We start from the raw sequence: 19,880 nt of genomic DNA on the forward strand, positions 1-19,880 counted from the left end.
ATATATCTATATATGTGTATGCAGTGTATCTGTATCTATTTATCCATCTACATATATTTATATACATATATATTTTTGTGTTAATATTTATATATACACATATTAACACATAAATATTATATATGCACATATTAACACACACACATATATATATATATACATATATATATATATATATATATATATATATATATGTTTAGTCTCTGATGGCATCATAACGAGTCTCATATAGGAGCCTTTAGAAGCATGCTCTCGTGAGTGCAATGTTTCCTAGCAATGCATTGCGGCTAACTTGTAATGCCAGCACACATTATCGTGGGCTGGTATTACAAAGTGGATTGCTATTATCGCTTTCATGAAAGTGATATATAGCGCTCCACTTGTAATATAAGCCCATTATGGGGAAAAGTATAACTGTAGAGACTTAAAAAAGAAATAGGTTCATGATTTAAGTATGACTAATGGTTTGCTATGCAAAGGTGCTGGCATATTAAAGTAATATGAAACCTAAATTTTCTTCCAGGATTCAGGTAGAACATACAATATTAAACAGCTTCCCAAATTACTTATATTATCAGATTTGCTTCATTCTCTTGGTATCCTTTTTTGAAAGAAGAGCTATGCACTACTGAGAGCTAGCTGAACACAATGGATGAGCCAATGGCAATAGGCATATATGTGCAGCCACCAATCAGGAGCTTGCTCTCAGTAATGCATTTCTTCTATTGAACCTACCTATGCATTGTTTTAAACAAAGGATTCCAAGAAAATAAAGCAAATTAGATAATTGAAGTAAATTGGAAAGTTGTTTAAAATACCATGTTCCATCTGAACCAGGAAAGAAAAAAAATTGGGTTTCATATCCCTTTAATGTGCTTCTTAATCCAATATACATTCAGTTTAATTGCAGTATGTATAGTGTGCACTTCATTTTAACTAACTCAAAAACTATAATATGTACAATTGGTTTTAAACCATCTTAGATTGGTTAATATCTGGCTAAAGTTTTTAAATACAAAGAATAAAAACATTGCACAATCATTTTTTTTTTTTTTGCATTAGCTTTATTTGCATCTAGAGCTCTACATATTCTACAAAAGACCATTTTTAATTACAATGAAGTCCATATTGTATGAACTTCGTTTGTAAGCCGTTTCTTGTTTTCACTCTTCCGCTTTCTGAAAACAAACAAAAAATATATATACATATTAAAACGCTATTAGTTGAGATACAGTAATCTGTACAAATTATGTTTAACAAAACATACATTTTTGGCAAGAAAATACAGACTAAAATATTGTACATAATACTAATATGATTAATAATGTATAAATTTTCTGATCTAGCTACTATTATAATATTTTAATATTTAGAATTAATCATTTATATTAATGCTAAGTGATATTTTAGGGTTAAAAATCTATAAAATGTAGAATACGTTTTTTGTTTTTTTTTGTTTAGTTAACCCAAGACTCAGTCAAAATCCATTAAAATAGTTGATCTAATAAATTTTTTACAAAATTCACCATTAAATTATATGGGGATTCTTGTAGATAAATTATTTCCATACTCTCCATCAGTTATATCTGTTTTCCATTTTACTAATTAAGGACAAATACAAGAACAGTGATTTAGCTTGGTAAATTTATTTATATAAGGTTTAAGATAAATCTGAATAATTTAACACAATAAAGTAACTGGTAGGGTGCATAACAGCTAAATTGCTTATTGGTTGATAAGTAAAATACCCCAATTTAAATGGTATAAAGTAAAAACTGAAATTAATTTCCCTTTACCAATTTTAACTGAATTGAAGGTCCATAAAATACCCAGTGCACACATTTCATGAACCGATTGTTCAGCAACATTAGGATTACAATTTCACTGATTTACAATCAAATTTTTTAACTCATGTATATTAAGTATTAAGTTAAAAATGTGCATATATTTTTTTATCAGTATTATTAACTGATATTTGGAGCATTCAGATTCTCATAATGTATTTCTAGATTTATCCTATTGATCTCAATTATTATAATTTCTGTAATTACACTGTTTAAAAAGAATATGCTTGGAAATTTTATAATCTACTTGAAAGTTCTAACCATCTTTTATTTAATTGGTGTCCAGACTCTTTATTGGCAACATGGATTTATGATTTAGGTTGAAATTTTGCATAACCATACCTTGCCTATATCACGGCTTTTGGCTCTTAGCTTGTTGACTTGCGATTCAGCAATATCAGCACGTTCTTCAGCCTCTTCCAGTTCATGTTGTGTCTTTCTGAATTTGGACATATGTGTATTTGCCTGTTCCTCCTAAAAGATATACATTTTGAAAGTATGACATTTTATATGCAACTTTATGAAATTGTGAGAGTTATTTTTTGACATATTTATTTGTGAAGGCCAAAAATACGCTTTATAGGAATTCAGTGAACAGGAAGTTGGCTTATGCAATCATTAATTCTAGCAATAGATGTTAACTTTTTTCCCCATGAACCCTGCCTGGGAAACTTATCTGCCCACAGTATAATAAATGGGTCCCTTTGACTACCTATACAGAGCTGTACTTGTGTATAAAGCAATGGTCTTTAAATCCCTTCATATTGTATTTTGTTTACATTTATTGTTCATACAGCAATTAAATAGCATGCAGATACTATGGAAACCACCACATTTCAATTCAAAGTGCCACAGAAACTATTCAATTTAAATAAAATATAATATATAAACCCTGAAGCTGTCTGATACTATACTGTAAGTACAGTTTATGCTAACTAATGTAGTCTAATTTTAATTTCTGGTTTTATACTACAATCATGATAGGTACTGTCAACATGAAAAGTCAGAAGTCAATTAATGGTTATACTTACAGACTCCTCAGCTTGTCTCTTGTAAGCTTTGACCTTCAGCTGCAACTTATCTACTAAGTCTTGAAGCCTGAACACGTTCTTCTTGTCCTCTTCAGACTGTAAAATAATGATAAAAACATAACTGTAAAATTTCCTAACTTTAAAATAGTGGTAAAAATATTATCATAGTGGTCAATTCACAACTGTATTGAAATTTACTATGCATAAATTCAACAATGACCATCTTATCTTTATACATTTTTAAAAATATTTTAAACTTTTAATATTTAAATACGATATACACAATGTTCTCAGAATTTTGCAACTCACTTTAATTAAAAACAATGTTCTGTTATCATTTTAAGTATAGTCATAATTATTTGGTTTAAATTTAAACAGACCGCATGTACTAAGTATAAGATTTGTCTTATGAAATGTACCTGGTATGTTAGTTCCTTGACTTTCCTCTCATATTTGCGCACACCCTTAATAGCTTCAGTGCATTTTCTCTGCTCAGCTTCCAGCTCGTTTTCAAGTTCACGTACCTAGGACATTGAGAGGGTTTAATTTATTTGTGTATATTGTGTGTTGTCTACATTCATACAACAAAGATGTTTGTTTTGTTTCTTTTTTGAAGTTTCCTAAATCAGTGTTTTCTACTCATCCAGATAGTATGTAACTACAATGCAATTGCAAAATAATTTAGTTTTTAATATCTTTAATGAGCCAATTTATAATATAAAAAAATTCCATTATGAATTTTCAAGATTTCATCTTCTTGTATTGGTTTGATCATAATTAACTTATATTTCCTTGTTGTAAACAAAATATACTCACTCTGGCCTCCAGCTTCTGTAGCTGTTTCTTGCCACCTTTTAATGCCAATTGTTCAGCTTCATCTAGACGATGCTGTAGATCCTTCACTGTCTGGTCAAGATTCTTCTTCATCCTTTCAAGGTGGGCACTGGTGTCCTGTTCTTTCTTCAACTCTTCAGCCATCATTGCAGCCTTTAGTAATAAAAAAGTTTGTTGGTAGAATAAAATTCTTAATGAAATGTTAGTGATAATAAAACTGTGGAATTTATTAAAATAAAACTCATATATATATATATATATATATATATATATATATATATATATATACATAAAAAAAATTATTACTTACATCTGTTATTGCCTTTTTGGCTTTGTCTTCTGCATTCCTTGATTCTTGGATGGCTTCTTCCACTTCACTTTGGAGCTGAGCTACATCAGTTTCTAGTTTTTTCTTGGTGTTGATGAGACTAGTATTCTGGTGATTAAATGAGAGGCAAAAGTAAGGTGGAGGCTTTAAGAAAGATATACTTACAATTTGTGTTTTCCATGATGATTTAAAATTATGTTACCTGTGTGTGAAGGAGCTGAACACGTTCAGACACATCAAGAAGTTCTTGTTCTGCTACTTTACGTCCACGCTCAGTCTGTTCCAAGGCAGACCTCATTTCTTCAATCTCTGCAGTCATGAGGTTATTTCTTCTTTCAGAAATAGCCAGTTGTTCCTTCAGGTCTTCATTTCCTCTAAGGGTATCATCAAGGTGAATTTGAACATCCTAAATAAGAAATAATTGGTAATATTAGTATTCAGATTTCTAAAAATTAAATAGAAATGATAAAATCTAATAGTTAATTTGTTAATTTAACAGTAATTATAAGAGAAAATGAAAGTGAAATGCTATTGCATTGGAAGTCTATCTTCGGAATACGCCATTACCTTTAACTGTCCCTGCACATTCCTGAGTTGTTTCTGTGCTTCTGCTGCCTGACGGTTGGCATGGCTAAGTTGAATTTCCATTTCATTAAGATCTCCTTCCATTTTTTTCTTCAATCTTAGGGCATCATTCTTGCTTCTAATCTCGGCATCCAGGGTACTCTGCATTGTTTCCAAAGCTCTCTGGCTGTTTCTCTTTATCTGGTCAATTTCTTCATCTTTTTCTGCCAGTCTTCTATCAATATCAGATTTGACCTGAGTCAGCTCAAGTTGGACACGGAGAATCTTGGCTTCTTCATGCTCCAGTGATGCCTGTATGAATGAAATTATGAGTTTTTGATAATTGCTTTTTTTCTTATGATGTTGTTTTTTATTTGATTTTTTACACAATACACTCACCTCAGCTTCTTCAAGGGCTGACTGAAGTTCTGCCCTTTCTTGTTCAACCTGTTTTTTAACCTTTTCCAGTTCATGGATGGTTTTCCCTGCTCCAGAAATTTGTTCAGTGAGGTCTGTAATCTCATCTGTAAAAATAAATACAGAGATTCTTTTTATTTGAATGTTCTAGGATCATTCTATACATAAATAATTATAAGTTGGTATTGCTATGTGTTTATGCTTTTATTAGGAACATAGAGAATTACTGATTGTCGGTTACTTTGTATTTTCCATGCAATGCTTCTCTTTTTCTTTTATTCATTAACTCATAAAGACTGTGAGTTCTCTGTCTTTTTTTACATACTATTTTTGACTTCTTTTACACCCTTGCTTTCACTTTGTTATCTATTAAATTGTATTTATAATAAGAACAATTGCAATAATGCCAGTAATTATTATTAATTAAAATTTTGCTAATAATAATAATAATTAATACTAAAGTTCCTCACAACCAAAGGAGAAAGAGAAACTTAGCTAGTAGCAACAGTCATTGTTAGCGAATAAAAAGCAACTATCTTTTTCTTATTTAACAGTATTTCATTTATTAACATCAGAAGAAAAAAATGAACTAGCCGGAGTTCGATCCTGCAAAAATCTAGTTAATTTTGAAGGTACATTAATAACCATTATGTTACCATGGTGCTAGTAGATGAATATTAAGCAGCCAGCAGTCAAGAGATCAGACCCTGGAGTAAGATGGTTATAGTATTAGGTAGCTGAGTTTGCATAGAAAAATCCCAAATTATTAAGAAGATAGCAAGTCATTATTATCAAACAATTGGTGCATCATTGAGAGAATGTCCCAATGTGTTCAGAGGAGGTGGTCAGAGGAGGTTGGAACCTTAATAATTAGAAGCGCTACAAAAGGTTATATCATTGCTCTACAAATAACTGATAATAATAATAGTAATAGTAGATATATCTTCATTCATTTATATATCTTCTTCTCCTAGACAGAATATGGAACCTGCAAGAAAGGGACTGCCCAGCAAACTAATCAATGTTGACAGGATTATGAATTGGAGAGGGCTACACTAATGACTTAGGGTATTTAGCAGCACCCAGAACCAGAAAGTTTGTAGTAACCCATTACTTACTTTGTAAGTTCTTATTTTCTCTCTTGATTGTTTCCAGCTGATCTAATGCTTCTTCATAGGAATTCTTCATCTTGAAGATCTCAGTGCTGAGAGACCTGGATTCTTTCTGAGATGCTTCCAGTTCAGCTTGAGTTTCTTCATATTTCTGCTTCCATTCTGCTAGTACCTGAGTAATAAAATAAAGTCATTTAATTGCAAAATTATATTGGTGGATATATCATGTTTTCAGTTATTTTAAACAATACAAAGTTAAGATGAATTATATTCCTATTTTCCCACTTGCCATTTTTCTCTAACATTTGCTTCTCTAAATGCTGCAACCGATTTTCTATCGCACATTTTCTTGTTGTTTTTCTTACTCTCCTTTAAAGATTTAATTATTTATTTATCAGTTTCTCATTCTATAGTTTAGATGCCCTTTTGTCTGTGGAATCTGTTTTCTAAGAATTTCCACAAGTTTATATCAAGAAGAATCTTACAAGTACACTAGCAAATGCATTTAAAATTACCATCATAATACCTTGTCAAAGTTTTTCTGCTTCTTATCAAGAGCCGCACAGGCGGAATGAGTTCTTTCAACATCAACCATAAGATCTTCCACTTCCCCTTGCAGTCTCTGTTTTGTCTTTTCCAGAGATGAGCACTTGGAATTTACAGCCTCAATTTGTTCTTCAGCTTCTTGGAGGCGCTGAGCAAGTTTCTTTCTATTATACAAATCAACATTTACACATCATGAAAGTAATTGATGCATAAGCACAATTCTTTTTTTTTTGTACCTGTAATGTAAATGTATAATTGATAAGTCTCCAACAGTTGTGTATAATGCTCTTTTAAAAATATCCTTGTGGTTGTGAAATGTTGTGGTTAAGTCACTACAAAACATAATATACTTCTACCAAATATATTTTCATAGTCTCACTAAATGTATTCCAAATACATCAAAGAAGGTATAACCAAGCCTTGGATCTGTGTTTGTAAATGTACGTATATAGTTATTAAGCATACTTGGCATCTTCCAGTTCCTCTGTTCTCTGAATTGCATCAGTCTCATATTTTGTACGCCATTGGGCGACTTCTCCATTGGCCTTAGACAATGAGCGCTGTAGTTCACCCTTGGCTTCTTGTTCCTCTTCATATTGTTCTCGGAGCAAGTCACAATCATGACGGGCAGATTGCAAAGCATGAGCAAGGGCATTCTTAGCCTGAATGAGAATTTTTATTTTAATATATAATGTATGTGCATGAACATGTCATATCTTTCGAGATAAGCGTATTCCTCTCAGTATTTTAATATTTTTTAATCAAATTTACAAAAACACTAATTGCAGGATAATTATAAAATATTCTGAAATATTCTGAAGGAGAATGGCAATTATATCAAACTCTTTGCTGTTAAAACACACCTTTGTCTCTTCCTCTAGGTGTCTTTTAAGTTCTTCAATTTGTTGGGTAAAAGCTTGCTTGCCTCTTGTTAGCTGAGAAATAAATGACTCCTTTTCATCCAACACACGAGAGAATTCACCTAATTCAAGAAATGTATTCCAAAAATTAGCAACATTATTGATTCTTTAAACCAATAATAGGTACAGATTTCTTATGGATATATACTTACCATTCTCTGTTTGAAGCCGAGCTCTTTGAGTATTTAAGTCATTGATTACTCTCTGGTGTTCTTCCTCTTTAGTTTTAATTTCACTAAATTGGTCCTCTAATGTTCTGCATATCTTTTCCAGGTTTGCCTGTCAATGGAGCAAACAGAATATATTATTTTTCAATCGAAATGAATTAAATGTGAAAAATGCCAATACCATAGAAAATCTGTGTAGGACGTACTTTGGCTTTGGATACAGTTTCCATATTACTGGCAAGGTCATCAATTTCCATCTTAAGTTCACTCTTTTCTTTTTCCAGTTTCTGCTTAACACGTTGAAGGTTGTCAATTTGTTCCCCAAATTCAGCTACACTATCTGCATGCTTCTTTCGGAGACCAGCAGCAGTGGCTTCATGGTGAAGTGTGGCCTCTTCAAGGTCACGGCGCATCTTCTGGAATTCAGCTTCACGTTTCTTGTTCATCTCAATCTGCAGAGATGTTGCCCCACCTGCTTCCTCCAGACGCTCACTGATCTCTTCTAGCTCCCTAGAGTGGTCAGAACGCTGCTTCTCTGCCTTTGCACGGGCTGTACGCTCAGCTTCAATTTCTTCTTCAAGTTCCTCAATACGGGCCTAGATAGTTAATAATATGTACTTCAAATTCTATAGTTTTCAGCAAATCTATTTTCCCCCCACTATTTTATAACATTATATCATTATTCTACTTTATTATTATTCTACATTATTGGTCAATGCTTTACATCTTGCTCAATGCAATGCAGCATTTTCTACAAACTGTGATATTAATAAAAAACTATACCTGAAGCTCTTTTATTTTCTTCTGCAGCTGAGAAGCAAGAACCTGTTCATCTTCAATCTTGCTCAGAAACTGACTTATTTCAAAGTCTTTCCTGTTGAAAATATATGTAGTTTTATTGGATCTTCTAGTATAATGTTTGTTGTAATTTTGAGATATCCAGACAACAGTTGTTCAATTTTCATGCAAATAAACTCTTACTTTTTAAGTTTTTCATCCAATTGCTGCCTGTCATTTTCCAAATCCATTGTAGACTCCTGAGCTAGTTTCAGGTCACCCTCGAGCTTCCTCTTTGCTCTCTCCAAGTCCATGCGGAGCTTCTTCTCTTGCTCCAGAGATCCTTCAAGCTACATAAACATTTAATAATTTAGCGACACAAATTTTATTTTCACAATTCATTTAGAAGTATTACAATTGTCTATTTTGCACATACATCATCAACTTGTTGTTCCAACTTAGTTTTCGCTTTGGTGAGTGTGTTGACTTTGTCTTCCTCAGCTTGCAGGTCATCTAAGGTCTGTTGATGTGCTTCTTGGAGGGCTTTCTTCTCTTTAGTTAGTTTTGCAATATTCTCATCTAGAATTGCCATTTCTTCAGTAAGGTTTTTAACCTTGATAATAAAAATATTTCAATTATAATAATTATTAGAAACATCAACAAACATTTTCTGTGAAATGGACATATTTGGCAGGAATGATCTCAGAATCAATCTTATTAGACTTATGTTAAGTTGGTTATATTATAAAGCCTGCAAGACATTTTTGTAGGAAAAAAGGTTAATCACAAAGTAATGTCATAATTTCCAATCAATGGATTGTTCATAAATTATTATTATTCTTTACTATTGACAATTCACTACCTTTTGTAAATTTATACAACTATTGTGAATATAGTATAGAAGATAAAAGAATAAACATTAATTTATAGAATGTGCCAATTAAATTGTATATATATATATATATATATATATATATATATATATATATATATATATATATATATATATATATATATATATATTAATACTACTAATATTGCAGAAAGGTAACATTAATCACCTTATTTTCTGTAGCATGTTTCTCTTTCTCTACTTTAGCTAAGGTCAGCTCAAGGTCATCAATATCTTTTTTCAGTTCAGAGCACTCATCCTCAAGTTTTCTTTTCTTCGCAGTCAGTTCAGCATTAGATTCTTCTTCATCTTCCAGCCTCTCATTGAACTCTTTGATTTTTGCCTCCAATTGAATCTTGGCTTTAATGAGCCCTTCACATCTCTCTTCTGCATCTGATAGACTCTCTGATTCCTGTGATAGGGTTTTGAAAATCAAACATAAGTCACAGAAGACTGGATCCAAGCATTGCTGTTAAATTAATGGACTTCCTTTATTAACAATATTGGTTGAAATGCATTGTGCAAAATATTATTTATGGAACATGCAAGATACAATAATATTTTTGCAATATGCAAATGGTTAGAAAAGATATTATTATTTAAGAAATCTAGCCAGAACAAAAGAGGGACATACAGACTGCACTTGAAGAGCCAGGTCATTCTTTTCCTGAAGAATGGACACCATTTTCTCCTCTAGCTCCTTCCTTCTGGCTTCTGATTTTACCAAGCTTTCTTTTGTCTTCTCAAATTCTTCCTTCATATTGGCCATCTCCTTTTCAGACTCAGCACTCTTCAACAAAGGCTTAATTTTGAAGAAGAGTTTCATCCATGGCCAATGTTTGACATTCATGAATGAGCGGATGTTGTACTGAATGCAGAATACGGACTCCCTTAGAATTAAACAGAGATTTGTTCAGCATTTAAACAAGGAAATTGTTTTGATATAAGGTGTATAAAGACTACCTTCTTTCCATCATCTTCCTGAACTCTTCCCTCATGAGAAATCCTCTACACATAGCCTGAGTACGGGTGATCAGCTGAGCTAACTTATCATCTCGCATTTCTTCAAGTAGACCCAAAAGACCAGCCTTGAAGAACACCTAACAAGTACAGAAATAGTTATGGAATGGAAATTAGATCAGGTTTTAATTGTATATTAAAGGGATTGTAAACACCTTGACATTTTTTAAATAAAATATTTAGTTATGCATACTGAAACAACTTTGCATTCTAATTTCATTATTTATTTTGCCCCCTTTCAAGCTATTTGTCTCTGAAAATTAAGGATTTTCTAATTCTTGAAATGCACCTTGCTGGCTTTTCAAGGCTAACCCTACTACAACTTTTTCCCTAATTGGCTTTAACTGATAACAACTGCAAAACAATTTTCTTTATACTAACAGTATGAATGTGGCTAACAAATGGTTGTGGAGTTTGGTTATTGGAAAACAGTTGCAGTAAAAAGGATGTTAATTTGTTTTAAAAACATTTATACTTGGCTGATATGTTATTCTCTAGCAAGACAACAGAAATGTATTGTAATTTAAAAGTGTTCACTGTCCCTTTAAGTTTTTTTCTTCTTTTATGTAAATTTTCATGACAGATAGGGCGTGCAATTTTAAACAATTTTCCATTCTACTTTTATCATCAAAATTGCTTTATTCACTTTCTTTTCTTTTGTTGAAAGCTAAACCTAGGTAGGCTCATATGCTAGTTTCTAAGCCCTGGAAAATAAAATTGTGCTCACTGCTGTAGAGTTATTTATGATTCAGCACTAATTTGCTAAAATGCAAGTCTGTCAAAAGAATAGAGATAAGGGGGAAGTCCGCAGAGGCTTAGATACATAATATAAAATAGTTGATTATGCAAAAAAAAATAATACAAATTTTCAAGACTGTCCCTTTAACTTTAGTTTGTTCAGTGTTATAATGCATCTAAAAAATCTGACATTATTTATTGTGTCTTATTTAAGTAATACCTTAGTGTGTCCAAATTTGTACTGTGTATGATCAACATCAATAGACCCAAGAAGTTTCTCTGAAGCCTTCTTGCTATCAATAAACTGGCCCTCAGGAATAGCGCTTGCATTGAGAATCTTGTAACTGTAATTAAAATGTCAATATTTCTCATTAGAGACAGTTTGGCTCGTAACTACATATAATTTATTATTAACTGGAAATTCACAAGAGATCATCACAGTCCCACGTTTCATTCAACCAGAATTATTATGCAAAGTTCCTATATTAAAGGCACATGGACATCTTTATTAAATTTAGATAATTCATTTAAACAGCTTTCCAACTTCTAATATCAAGTTTTCTGTGTTATTTTGATATCTTTTGTGCACTATGGCAGCACAGTTAGCAACAAGGTTGAGATATATATATACCGTATATATATATATATATATATATATATATATATATACAGTATATGTATAGTATAGTTTATATGTGTAAATATGTATAGACATATATGTATACACATATACATGTATAAACATATACACATATATATGTGTGTGTATGTATATATATATATATATATATATATATACACATACACACAGAGAGAAGCACACTCACAGGAACGAACAACTGGCTCAATAATATTATTAGCCTGTTCTATGGTGATTTACCACCTGGGTGCAGCTTCTTTTAGTCCAGTAATGCTTTTCACAGAGAAGAACTTTCCTATAGTATATCAGTCTGATCCCGCCTATTACGGTCAGTCCAGCACCGAAATACCAGGCAATTCCTCTCTGAACAAGGAACACAGCAACCCCAGACAATTGTTTCAGCCTTCATTGGGCCTCGTCAGTTTGAGGATGTTTGCATTAGGCAAGTATTACTAATAATACATTTATTTTGACTGATTAGAATCCAGTCTTCAGTTAAACATTAACCTTAACGTCGCTGAACCCAATTTTTTTCTTTCATGATTCAGATAGAGTATGCTATTTTAAGCAACTTTCTAATTTACTCCTATTATCACATTTTATTCATTCTCTTGGTATGTTTATTTGAAAAGCAAGAATGTAAGTTTAGATGCCGGACCATTTTTGGTGAACAATCTGGGTTATCCTTGCTGATTGGACAGCACTAATAAACAAGTTCAGTCTATGGTTCTGAACCAAATATTTTCTGGCTCCTTAGCTTAGATGCCTTGTTTTTCAAATAAAGATAGCAAGAGAACGAATAAAAATTGATAATAGAAGTAAATTATAAAGTTGCTTAAAATTGCATGCTCTATCTAAATCATGAATGAAAAAAATGTGGGTTCAGTATCCCTTTAAAACAAACACTATTAAAGTAAATTAATTACTTTAATGGTACAAATTGTTAGTATATTTCTATATATATTTATATATATATAAAATAGATTTTAAGTGAATAATACATACCGCTGCTTGAAGTCAGCGTACAGAACTCTGCTAGGGAAGCCTTTCCTGCAAATTCTAATTCCTTCCAATACACCATTGCACCTAAGTTGATGCATGACCAAGTAGTGGTCCATGGAACCTGTAATATGTAAATTAATTAATATGTAAAGAGTCCTCAATCAGTAACTATCACAAAGTTAAGTTTCTTATGTAATTTAAAATTAAAATACCAGGTGTCTTTGTCTCATTAGGGATGAGACAACGCACAAAGTGAGGGTGAGTGCTTCTTAAGTTGGACATCAGTTTGTTCAGGTTTTCCTGTGGAATAAAGATGTGTAATTAAATTAGTGTTAACAGGTCTGTGTATATAACCAAGCAAGACCGGCCGGACAACTTGCAGTGTTCCTTAGGAGTAGGACAGAGGAACAATGAAAATTGTCCAATTATTTGATTTCTATCTTTTTGGAAAATAATATAATTTTTTTTATTGAAAAATAAAAACAGCTACATATTATCTTGTCAAGAGCTGCATCCATCCCTACAAAGGTTTTTGTGTGTCCCTTATCAGCAGTCACCAGAAAAATGACATTAGCAATTTTTAGACGTTCCATTCTTTTTATTAGTTAATTAAGCAGATGTATTTGTACCTAATTTCATAAATTTGATTAGTCTATACGGTTAAATTAATTATTTAATTAATTTATTTATTTATTCTGGCTAATTTCTTACTTATTTGTTAAGAAAAATGATGACTTGAACCCAATTTTATTTTGAGGCTTTATCTTTACTATAAATGTGAGTTTAATGTGATTTGGTTTCCCACAAAAGTAAAATTTGTGTGTTTGCACAGGCCTATTTATATATTTGTCCTTATCTAAGTCAAATGTTTAATTGACATGGGAAGCAGCATTAAAGGGACATAATACTCATATGCTAAATCACTTGAAACTGATGGAATATAGCTGTAAAAAGCTGACAGGAAAATATCACCTGAGCATCTCTATGTAAAAAAGGAAGATATTTTACCTCACAATTTCCTCAGCTCAGCAGACTAAGTTCTGTGTAAAAAGTTATACTCAGCTGCTCCCAGCTGCAGGTAAAAATAAAATAAAAATGAAGAAATGAACAGCAGCCAATCAGCATCAGCAGTGCTGAGGTCATGAACTCTTACTGTGATCTCATGAGATTTGACTTAACTCTCATGAGATTTCATAGTAAGCTTCCTTTACCTGATTGGTGAAATAATATGAGAGTTCATGAGGCTCATCCTTTCAGCTGTCCCAAGACAGACACACTAAAATGCTGCTTAGAAATCCTTTACAATGGGAGGTGGCTACTGAGGAACTTTTGAGGTAAAATATCTTTCATTTTTACATAGAGATGTTCAGGAAATATTTTCTAGTCAGCTTTTTACAGCTATGCTGCATCACTTTCAAGTGTTTAAACATTTGGGTATTATGGCCCTTTAATTGTATTTAAATGAAAATATTTACCCTGAAAAGAGCAGATACAGTCTGGAAAGAAGAGCCCTTCTTCTTTGCTCCCTTTTTGCTACCCTCTGCAAAAACAAACAAAGAAAATATTTAAAATATGAATACAATAATTATTGCCCTAGAATCTTGTGATGAATGAAAGGGTTTTATTCATATTTAGAAACATCACTAAAATTAAGTATGCAACATGGTACAATATGACTTTTAGTATAAAGCAGCATTCTCTCATTTTAAAATAAAGAAATTTGTTTTATGGGCTACAACTGAATTCATCTGCCAGATCTAATGCATAATGTTTCAGGAATTTAAGACATTACACAGACGATGAATTCAATGGATTAAAATAACATGAATACATTTGTTAGTGAATGTTATTCTTTCAATAGTTTGCTTGGCTAACTATGGCCTAGTTTCTATTGATGTAGTAAACTGTGTTCATTTGTGGTAATAAAAAATGTTTCCAATAAAGTCTGTTGAGAGGTTTCATGTTACCACCATTTTAAAGAATTTACTACAGCACTGGAAAATGGAACAATACGTAGGGATGGGCGAATGTTTCGCAACATTCAAAAAATAAAAACTAATTTTAACACATTTGTTCGTTTTGAATTTAGAATGTTTTTACAACATTCTAACATTTGTTTAATGTAATAGTATGTCTAATGCTTTCTTTAAATGTAATATTCTAATTATGCAATATTCAAATTCAAAAAATTCTAATTTATATATTTGTAATAGTATTTCTAATGTTTTCTTTAATTGTAGTATTCAATTTATGCAATATTCGAAATAGAAACATTCAAATTGATATATTTGTATCTATTATGTATCAATTTACTAAATTCCCTACCACATGAACCATTGAACTTCTGAATAGTATTTATTAAATCGAATGTTATATTCCAAATTTCGAATGTGGACATTCAATCTAATTATAAACATTTGAATTCGAAAGTGACATTCGAAAACTGAAAATAGCATTCAATTATAGAAATTTTAAGAATATTCGTATCTTATCAACATTCAATTATGTAAATCTAATGTCTACAATAACATTCGTTCTAACATTCAAATTGAATATAAACACATTCGCCCATCCCAACCAATAAGGAGCAGCATGCTCATAAAGTCACCAGTTACCATCAGGGTTCTTTCTTCACAGTCAAGGGACATAATACCCAAAATATTTATTTCATGACTCAGATAGAGAATTGAATTTTTAAAAAGTTTCCAATTTACTGCTATTATCAAATTTGCTTCTAGATAGGAAACGTGTGCATGTCTAGAGAATTACACAACAGGAAATAATGCTGCCATCTAGTGTTCTTGCTAATGTATAACAAAACTGCTCCCATATAGTGCTACTGACACAAGCACACTTCATCCCTGCTTTTCAACCCAGGATAACATGAAAACAAAAAAAAATTGATAATAAAAGTAAATTGGAAAGTTATTCAAAATGGTATGCTCTATCTGAATCATAAAAGACAAATCTTGTGTTTTTTGTCGCTTTAAAAGTGCAAACACAAATTCTCTAGGTTTTTTTATTTTTTTATTATTGCACTATTTCTTCCATGTAGATAGTGTAAAATCCTCTATAATTTATTGTTTGCAGTAGAATGTCCTTTATATCTTTCCTTTAGCATAATTCAACTATCCTTTATGATTCCCAGCAGAGATATCATTGTATTCTGTCATATAGAAGGATTGGTTTTGAAGATATTATACCTTTGTAAGACTTTGTGAAAAATAATAAAATAAATACCTCCTTCTGCGCCGGGGTGTGCAGCATAAAGAAATGCTAGCAGTTTCACAGCAGACTTCTGGTACAGCCCCACAACAGTTTCATTCAGTGGGTCCTTATTCTTCTCTAGCCAGCCAGTGATGTTGTAGTCCACAGTTCCAGCATAGTGGACAAGGGAGAAGTGGGCCTCAGCTTTGCCTTTTCCAGGCTTTGGCTTCTGGAAGTTGTTGGACTTGCCGAGATGCTGGTCGTATAGCTTGTTCTTAAAGGAAACGTCTGTTGCCTTGGGGAACATGCACTCCTCTTCAAGGATGGAGAAGATTCCCATTGGCTGAAGAAAGGAATATTAATTTAACATTTTACATTTGTTCAAATATTTTACCTAAATTAAAGGGACAGTCAACCATAGACTTGTTATTGTTTTAAAAGATAGATAATCCCTTTATTACCCATTCCCCAGTTTTGCACAACCAACACAGTTATATTAATGTACTTTTTACCTCTGTGATTACCTTGTATCTAGGAACCTTCTTCCAGCCCCCTGATCACATGACTGTGACTGTTTATTATCTATTGTCTTAAATTTAGCATTGTATTGTGCTAGATCTTAAATAACCCCCTGTGCCTGAACACAGTGTTATCTATATAGCCCACGTGTACTTTCTGTCTCTTTGTGTTGAAAAGAGATTTAAAAAGCATGTGATAAGAGGCAGCCCTCAAGGGCTTAGAAATTAGATATGAGCCTACCTATGTTTAGTTTAAACTAAGCATACCAAGAGAAAAAAACAAATTTGATGATAAAAGTAAATTGGAAAGTCGATTAAAATTAAAAGTCCTATCTGAATAATGAAAGTTTAATTTATACTTGACTGTCCCTTTAACACATAATTTACTTAAAGAATTAAACATCCACATTTTTATGGAAATTACCAGATCCATAGAGGGTCAGCAAAGTGAAAATTAAACTTGGATTGTATAGAGCAGTACATTTTAAACAACTCCAATTTACTTCTATTATCAATGTTGCATATTTCTCTTTATGTCCTTTGTTAAAGAGTAATCCTAGGTGAGCTCGGGAGCATGCTCATGTCTTTTGCTATCTGGCAGCAGTGTTTGCAACAATGTTTATAGGAATGTTATGCATGTAAAGGTACAATTAGTACGGAAATAAAACAGATGGGATACTTTGAGCAATATGTGGTTTAATTTACATTTCAATCTCTAATTCAGCACAGAGCATTATGTGTTTTGTTCTGTGTCTTTGCGCAAAAATATGCAACTAAAATAGAAAAGTTAAAACAAATTTTAAACCTGAGCATACTGATGTTAAATCTTCCACTTACATACCTCCCAACGTTTGTGGCTAGGTATAGGGGGCTCAATGGTTGAGGGGGACAGTCACCATTTTGAGGTGGGGCTGTAATGCAAGGGGACAGGTTCATAGGTGGATAGTGGGTGGGATTATGGGCATGCCTGGTCAGTATGTGGGCGTGTCTGTGCAGTTTGTGGGTGTGTCTGTGCAGTTTGTGGGCGTGTCTGTGCAGTTTGTGGGTGTGTCTTGGCATTCTGTGAGCAGGTCTAAGGAAATTATTGCAAATAGGGGCATGTGACTGTCTGAAAGGGACAGCAGAACAGAGCTTAGAATTAGGGACTGTCCCTCTCAAATAGGGACAGTTGTTAGGTCTTAGATTATAATACTAAAGGGCCTATTCTTTAAATTTTTTCAGATCAGATGTGGTTTTTCAAACTGACCCTTCGCAGAAGCTACCATAGTGGAATTATTGGGAAAAAAGGGCAGTCCCTGCGAGTGGCAAATGGCTCCTTTATAAAGTAATGGAGTTCGCTGGAATGGGAGAATTAGCTCCATAGAGTGAAGTTATCAGGTAGTGGGGGGCACTTTAAATATTAAATCCTGCAGCCGATATATGCGTATATGCATGTGCTGTTCTATTAGGGTTATAGGCATTTCGAGTGTTTTAAGAGAGACAATTTCATATACGCCCATGGAAAGCCCATGTTCAGCCCATTTTTCGCAAAAGCAACAATTACGCTTTATATTTTGTACAAGTACAAAATTCAATGTTTTTAATCCACATCCAGTGCACTTAAATTTCGATTTTCACCGTGCATATTTAATATGATATATTACAAATTTACATGCAAATTTAAATTTTTTGATAAAATACGATTTTTGGTGAACAATTTTGTTATGATTTTTGATGCACCTTAACAATACATTTTTTTTCTGCGTATTTTTAAGTGAATGGTTCAATTATTCGTTTTGTATGATTTTTAGTAATGTATGCATCCAATTCCTATACTAATATGCCATATACACCCCTTAGCGAGCCACTCTGTTTTCAGGGTAAAAAGTGGCTTTATAGAATTCCACCAGGGAAATAGAAATGCTGGTGAGCATTATTATACAATCTCATCAGCCCAGAGAGTTATAGAGAAATCAATTAAATTTGTTTGCTTTACTTTTTTTGTAGATTTTTAACTAAACTGTTAATTGCCCGAGACTGCAGTAGATAGATTAAAATGTAAATTTACAGATCATACAAGTGGTTACATTATGTTTTCAGAACTTACCTTCTCAATAAGCTCAATGCAGGCAGCCAAGTCCATTCCAAAGTCAATGAACTCCCACTCAATACCTTCCTTCTTGTATTCCTCTTGCTCCAGGACAAACATGTGATGGTTGAAAAACTGTTGCAGTTTCTCATTGGTGAAGTTGATGCAGAGCTGTTCTAAGCTGTTGTACTAATGAATAAGCAGAAACATTATTAAAGGGATATTCTGTTCAAAAATAAAATGCAAACAGCATTTTATATAATGAAGCTGGTAAGTGGGGCTTTTATCATGTCACCAATTATACAAATTGAGTCAATACCATATGACACCTTAGACTCTATAAGCAAGTGCTGTGTTTAAAATGCTGGTGCACAGAGCACACTTAAGTAAACTCGTAAACTCTTGGAACAGCTATAGGTTTTGCTAGAAACATTTTTGCTAATATATTTTTGGCTGGGATGTGCCTTTAAGTAGAGTAATAATTATACTATATATTGCACTGCCTTTTAGTAATCAATACTAGGACACTTACATCAAAGATCTCAAAGCCAGCAATGTCCAAGACACCAATGAAATGCTGCCTTGGTTGCTTTGTATCCAGTTGCTGGTTGATACGGAAGACCATCCACAAGAACATCTTCTCATAAACGGATTTCCCCAAGGCACCAACATTGTTGCAAACCTTTAAGAAATTAACATTTTACATATTAGTTTAATAGATACAAGTACATCAAGTGCCATAATTACTTATTGTAAAGATAATATTTTTTTTTTTTTAATTTGTATCTTTTTTTGAAATGTGGCTTCTTTTAATAAGAGTGTGCTGAGGTTGGCTCAGGAGCGTGCACATGTCTTGAGCACAAATTCCACAGCACTATAAACATAGGTATTATATGCAAATGTGGCATTTATAGGAGACAAATGAGTAGAGGGCCCTGCCAAGAGTGGGCATTGTTGGAAATCATCTCTCATGAAGGTGATCTACAAAATTTCTGGGCTCAAAGGCTTACATGCTAAGGGGGTTCATTGGATGAAAAGAAGAGAATAGGAACTGAGGTTATAAAATTATAGTGTATATTGTTTGCATCCTTGAACAGTACAGTCTTTAAGGAGAGCTTGGAATTTTGAAAACTAGGGGAGAGTCTTGTGGAGCAAGTCAGATAGTTCCACAAGATAGGAGCCAATTTGGATAAGTCCTACAGATGGGAATGTGAGGAGGTAACAAGAGAGTAGGAGAGATCATTCATGATGAGAA

General features: G+C 32.7%; 1 protein-coding gene across 1 annotated transcript in view; it reads right to left on the bottom strand.

Annotated features, from left to right (window-relative positions):
• Positions 1 to 1,041: 1,041 nt before the first annotated feature.
• LOC128654625 (myosin-1B-like) overlaps positions 1,042 to 19,880 on the bottom strand; it is a 37,060-nt gene continuing 18,221 nt past the window's right edge. The window contains exons 13-40 of the mRNA XM_053708636.1: positions 19,158 to 19,307; positions 18,644 to 18,814; positions 16,073 to 16,382; positions 14,308 to 14,372; positions 13,045 to 13,132; positions 12,836 to 12,953; positions 11,411 to 11,534; positions 10,396 to 10,532; positions 10,067 to 10,322; positions 9,602 to 9,844; positions 8,977 to 9,153; positions 8,745 to 8,890; positions 8,547 to 8,637; positions 7,970 to 8,359; positions 7,749 to 7,875; positions 7,540 to 7,658; positions 7,142 to 7,338; positions 6,657 to 6,840; positions 6,137 to 6,302; positions 5,001 to 5,125; positions 4,605 to 4,913; positions 4,240 to 4,443; positions 4,020 to 4,145; positions 3,692 to 3,862; positions 3,295 to 3,399; positions 2,876 to 2,971; positions 2,187 to 2,318; positions 1,042 to 1,178 (exon numbers count right to left, since the gene is read on the bottom strand). Of these exons, the coding sequence (XP_053564611.1) occupies positions 1,164 to 1,178; positions 2,187 to 2,318; positions 2,876 to 2,971; positions 3,295 to 3,399; positions 3,692 to 3,862; positions 4,020 to 4,145; positions 4,240 to 4,443; positions 4,605 to 4,913; positions 5,001 to 5,125; positions 6,137 to 6,302; positions 6,657 to 6,840; positions 7,142 to 7,338; positions 7,540 to 7,658; positions 7,749 to 7,875; positions 7,970 to 8,359; positions 8,547 to 8,637; positions 8,745 to 8,890; positions 8,977 to 9,153; positions 9,602 to 9,844; positions 10,067 to 10,322; positions 10,396 to 10,532; positions 11,411 to 11,534; positions 12,836 to 12,953; positions 13,045 to 13,132; positions 14,308 to 14,372; positions 16,073 to 16,382; positions 18,644 to 18,814; positions 19,158 to 19,307 (4,542 nt within the window). The 3' untranslated portion in view covers positions 1,042 to 1,163. The remainder of the gene's footprint in view (positions 1,179 to 2,186; positions 2,319 to 2,875; positions 2,972 to 3,294; positions 3,400 to 3,691; positions 3,863 to 4,019; positions 4,146 to 4,239; positions 4,444 to 4,604; positions 4,914 to 5,000; positions 5,126 to 6,136; positions 6,303 to 6,656; positions 6,841 to 7,141; positions 7,339 to 7,539; positions 7,659 to 7,748; positions 7,876 to 7,969; positions 8,360 to 8,546; positions 8,638 to 8,744; positions 8,891 to 8,976; positions 9,154 to 9,601; positions 9,845 to 10,066; positions 10,323 to 10,395; positions 10,533 to 11,410; positions 11,535 to 12,835; positions 12,954 to 13,044; positions 13,133 to 14,307; positions 14,373 to 16,072; positions 16,383 to 18,643; positions 18,815 to 19,157; positions 19,308 to 19,880) is intronic.

The sequence above is a fragment of the Bombina bombina genome, chromosome 1 (genome assembly GCF_027579735.1).
Source record: "Bombina bombina isolate aBomBom1 chromosome 1, aBomBom1.pri, whole genome shotgun sequence".
NCBI lineage: Eukaryota > Metazoa > Chordata > Amphibia > Anura > Bombinatoridae > Bombina > Bombina bombina.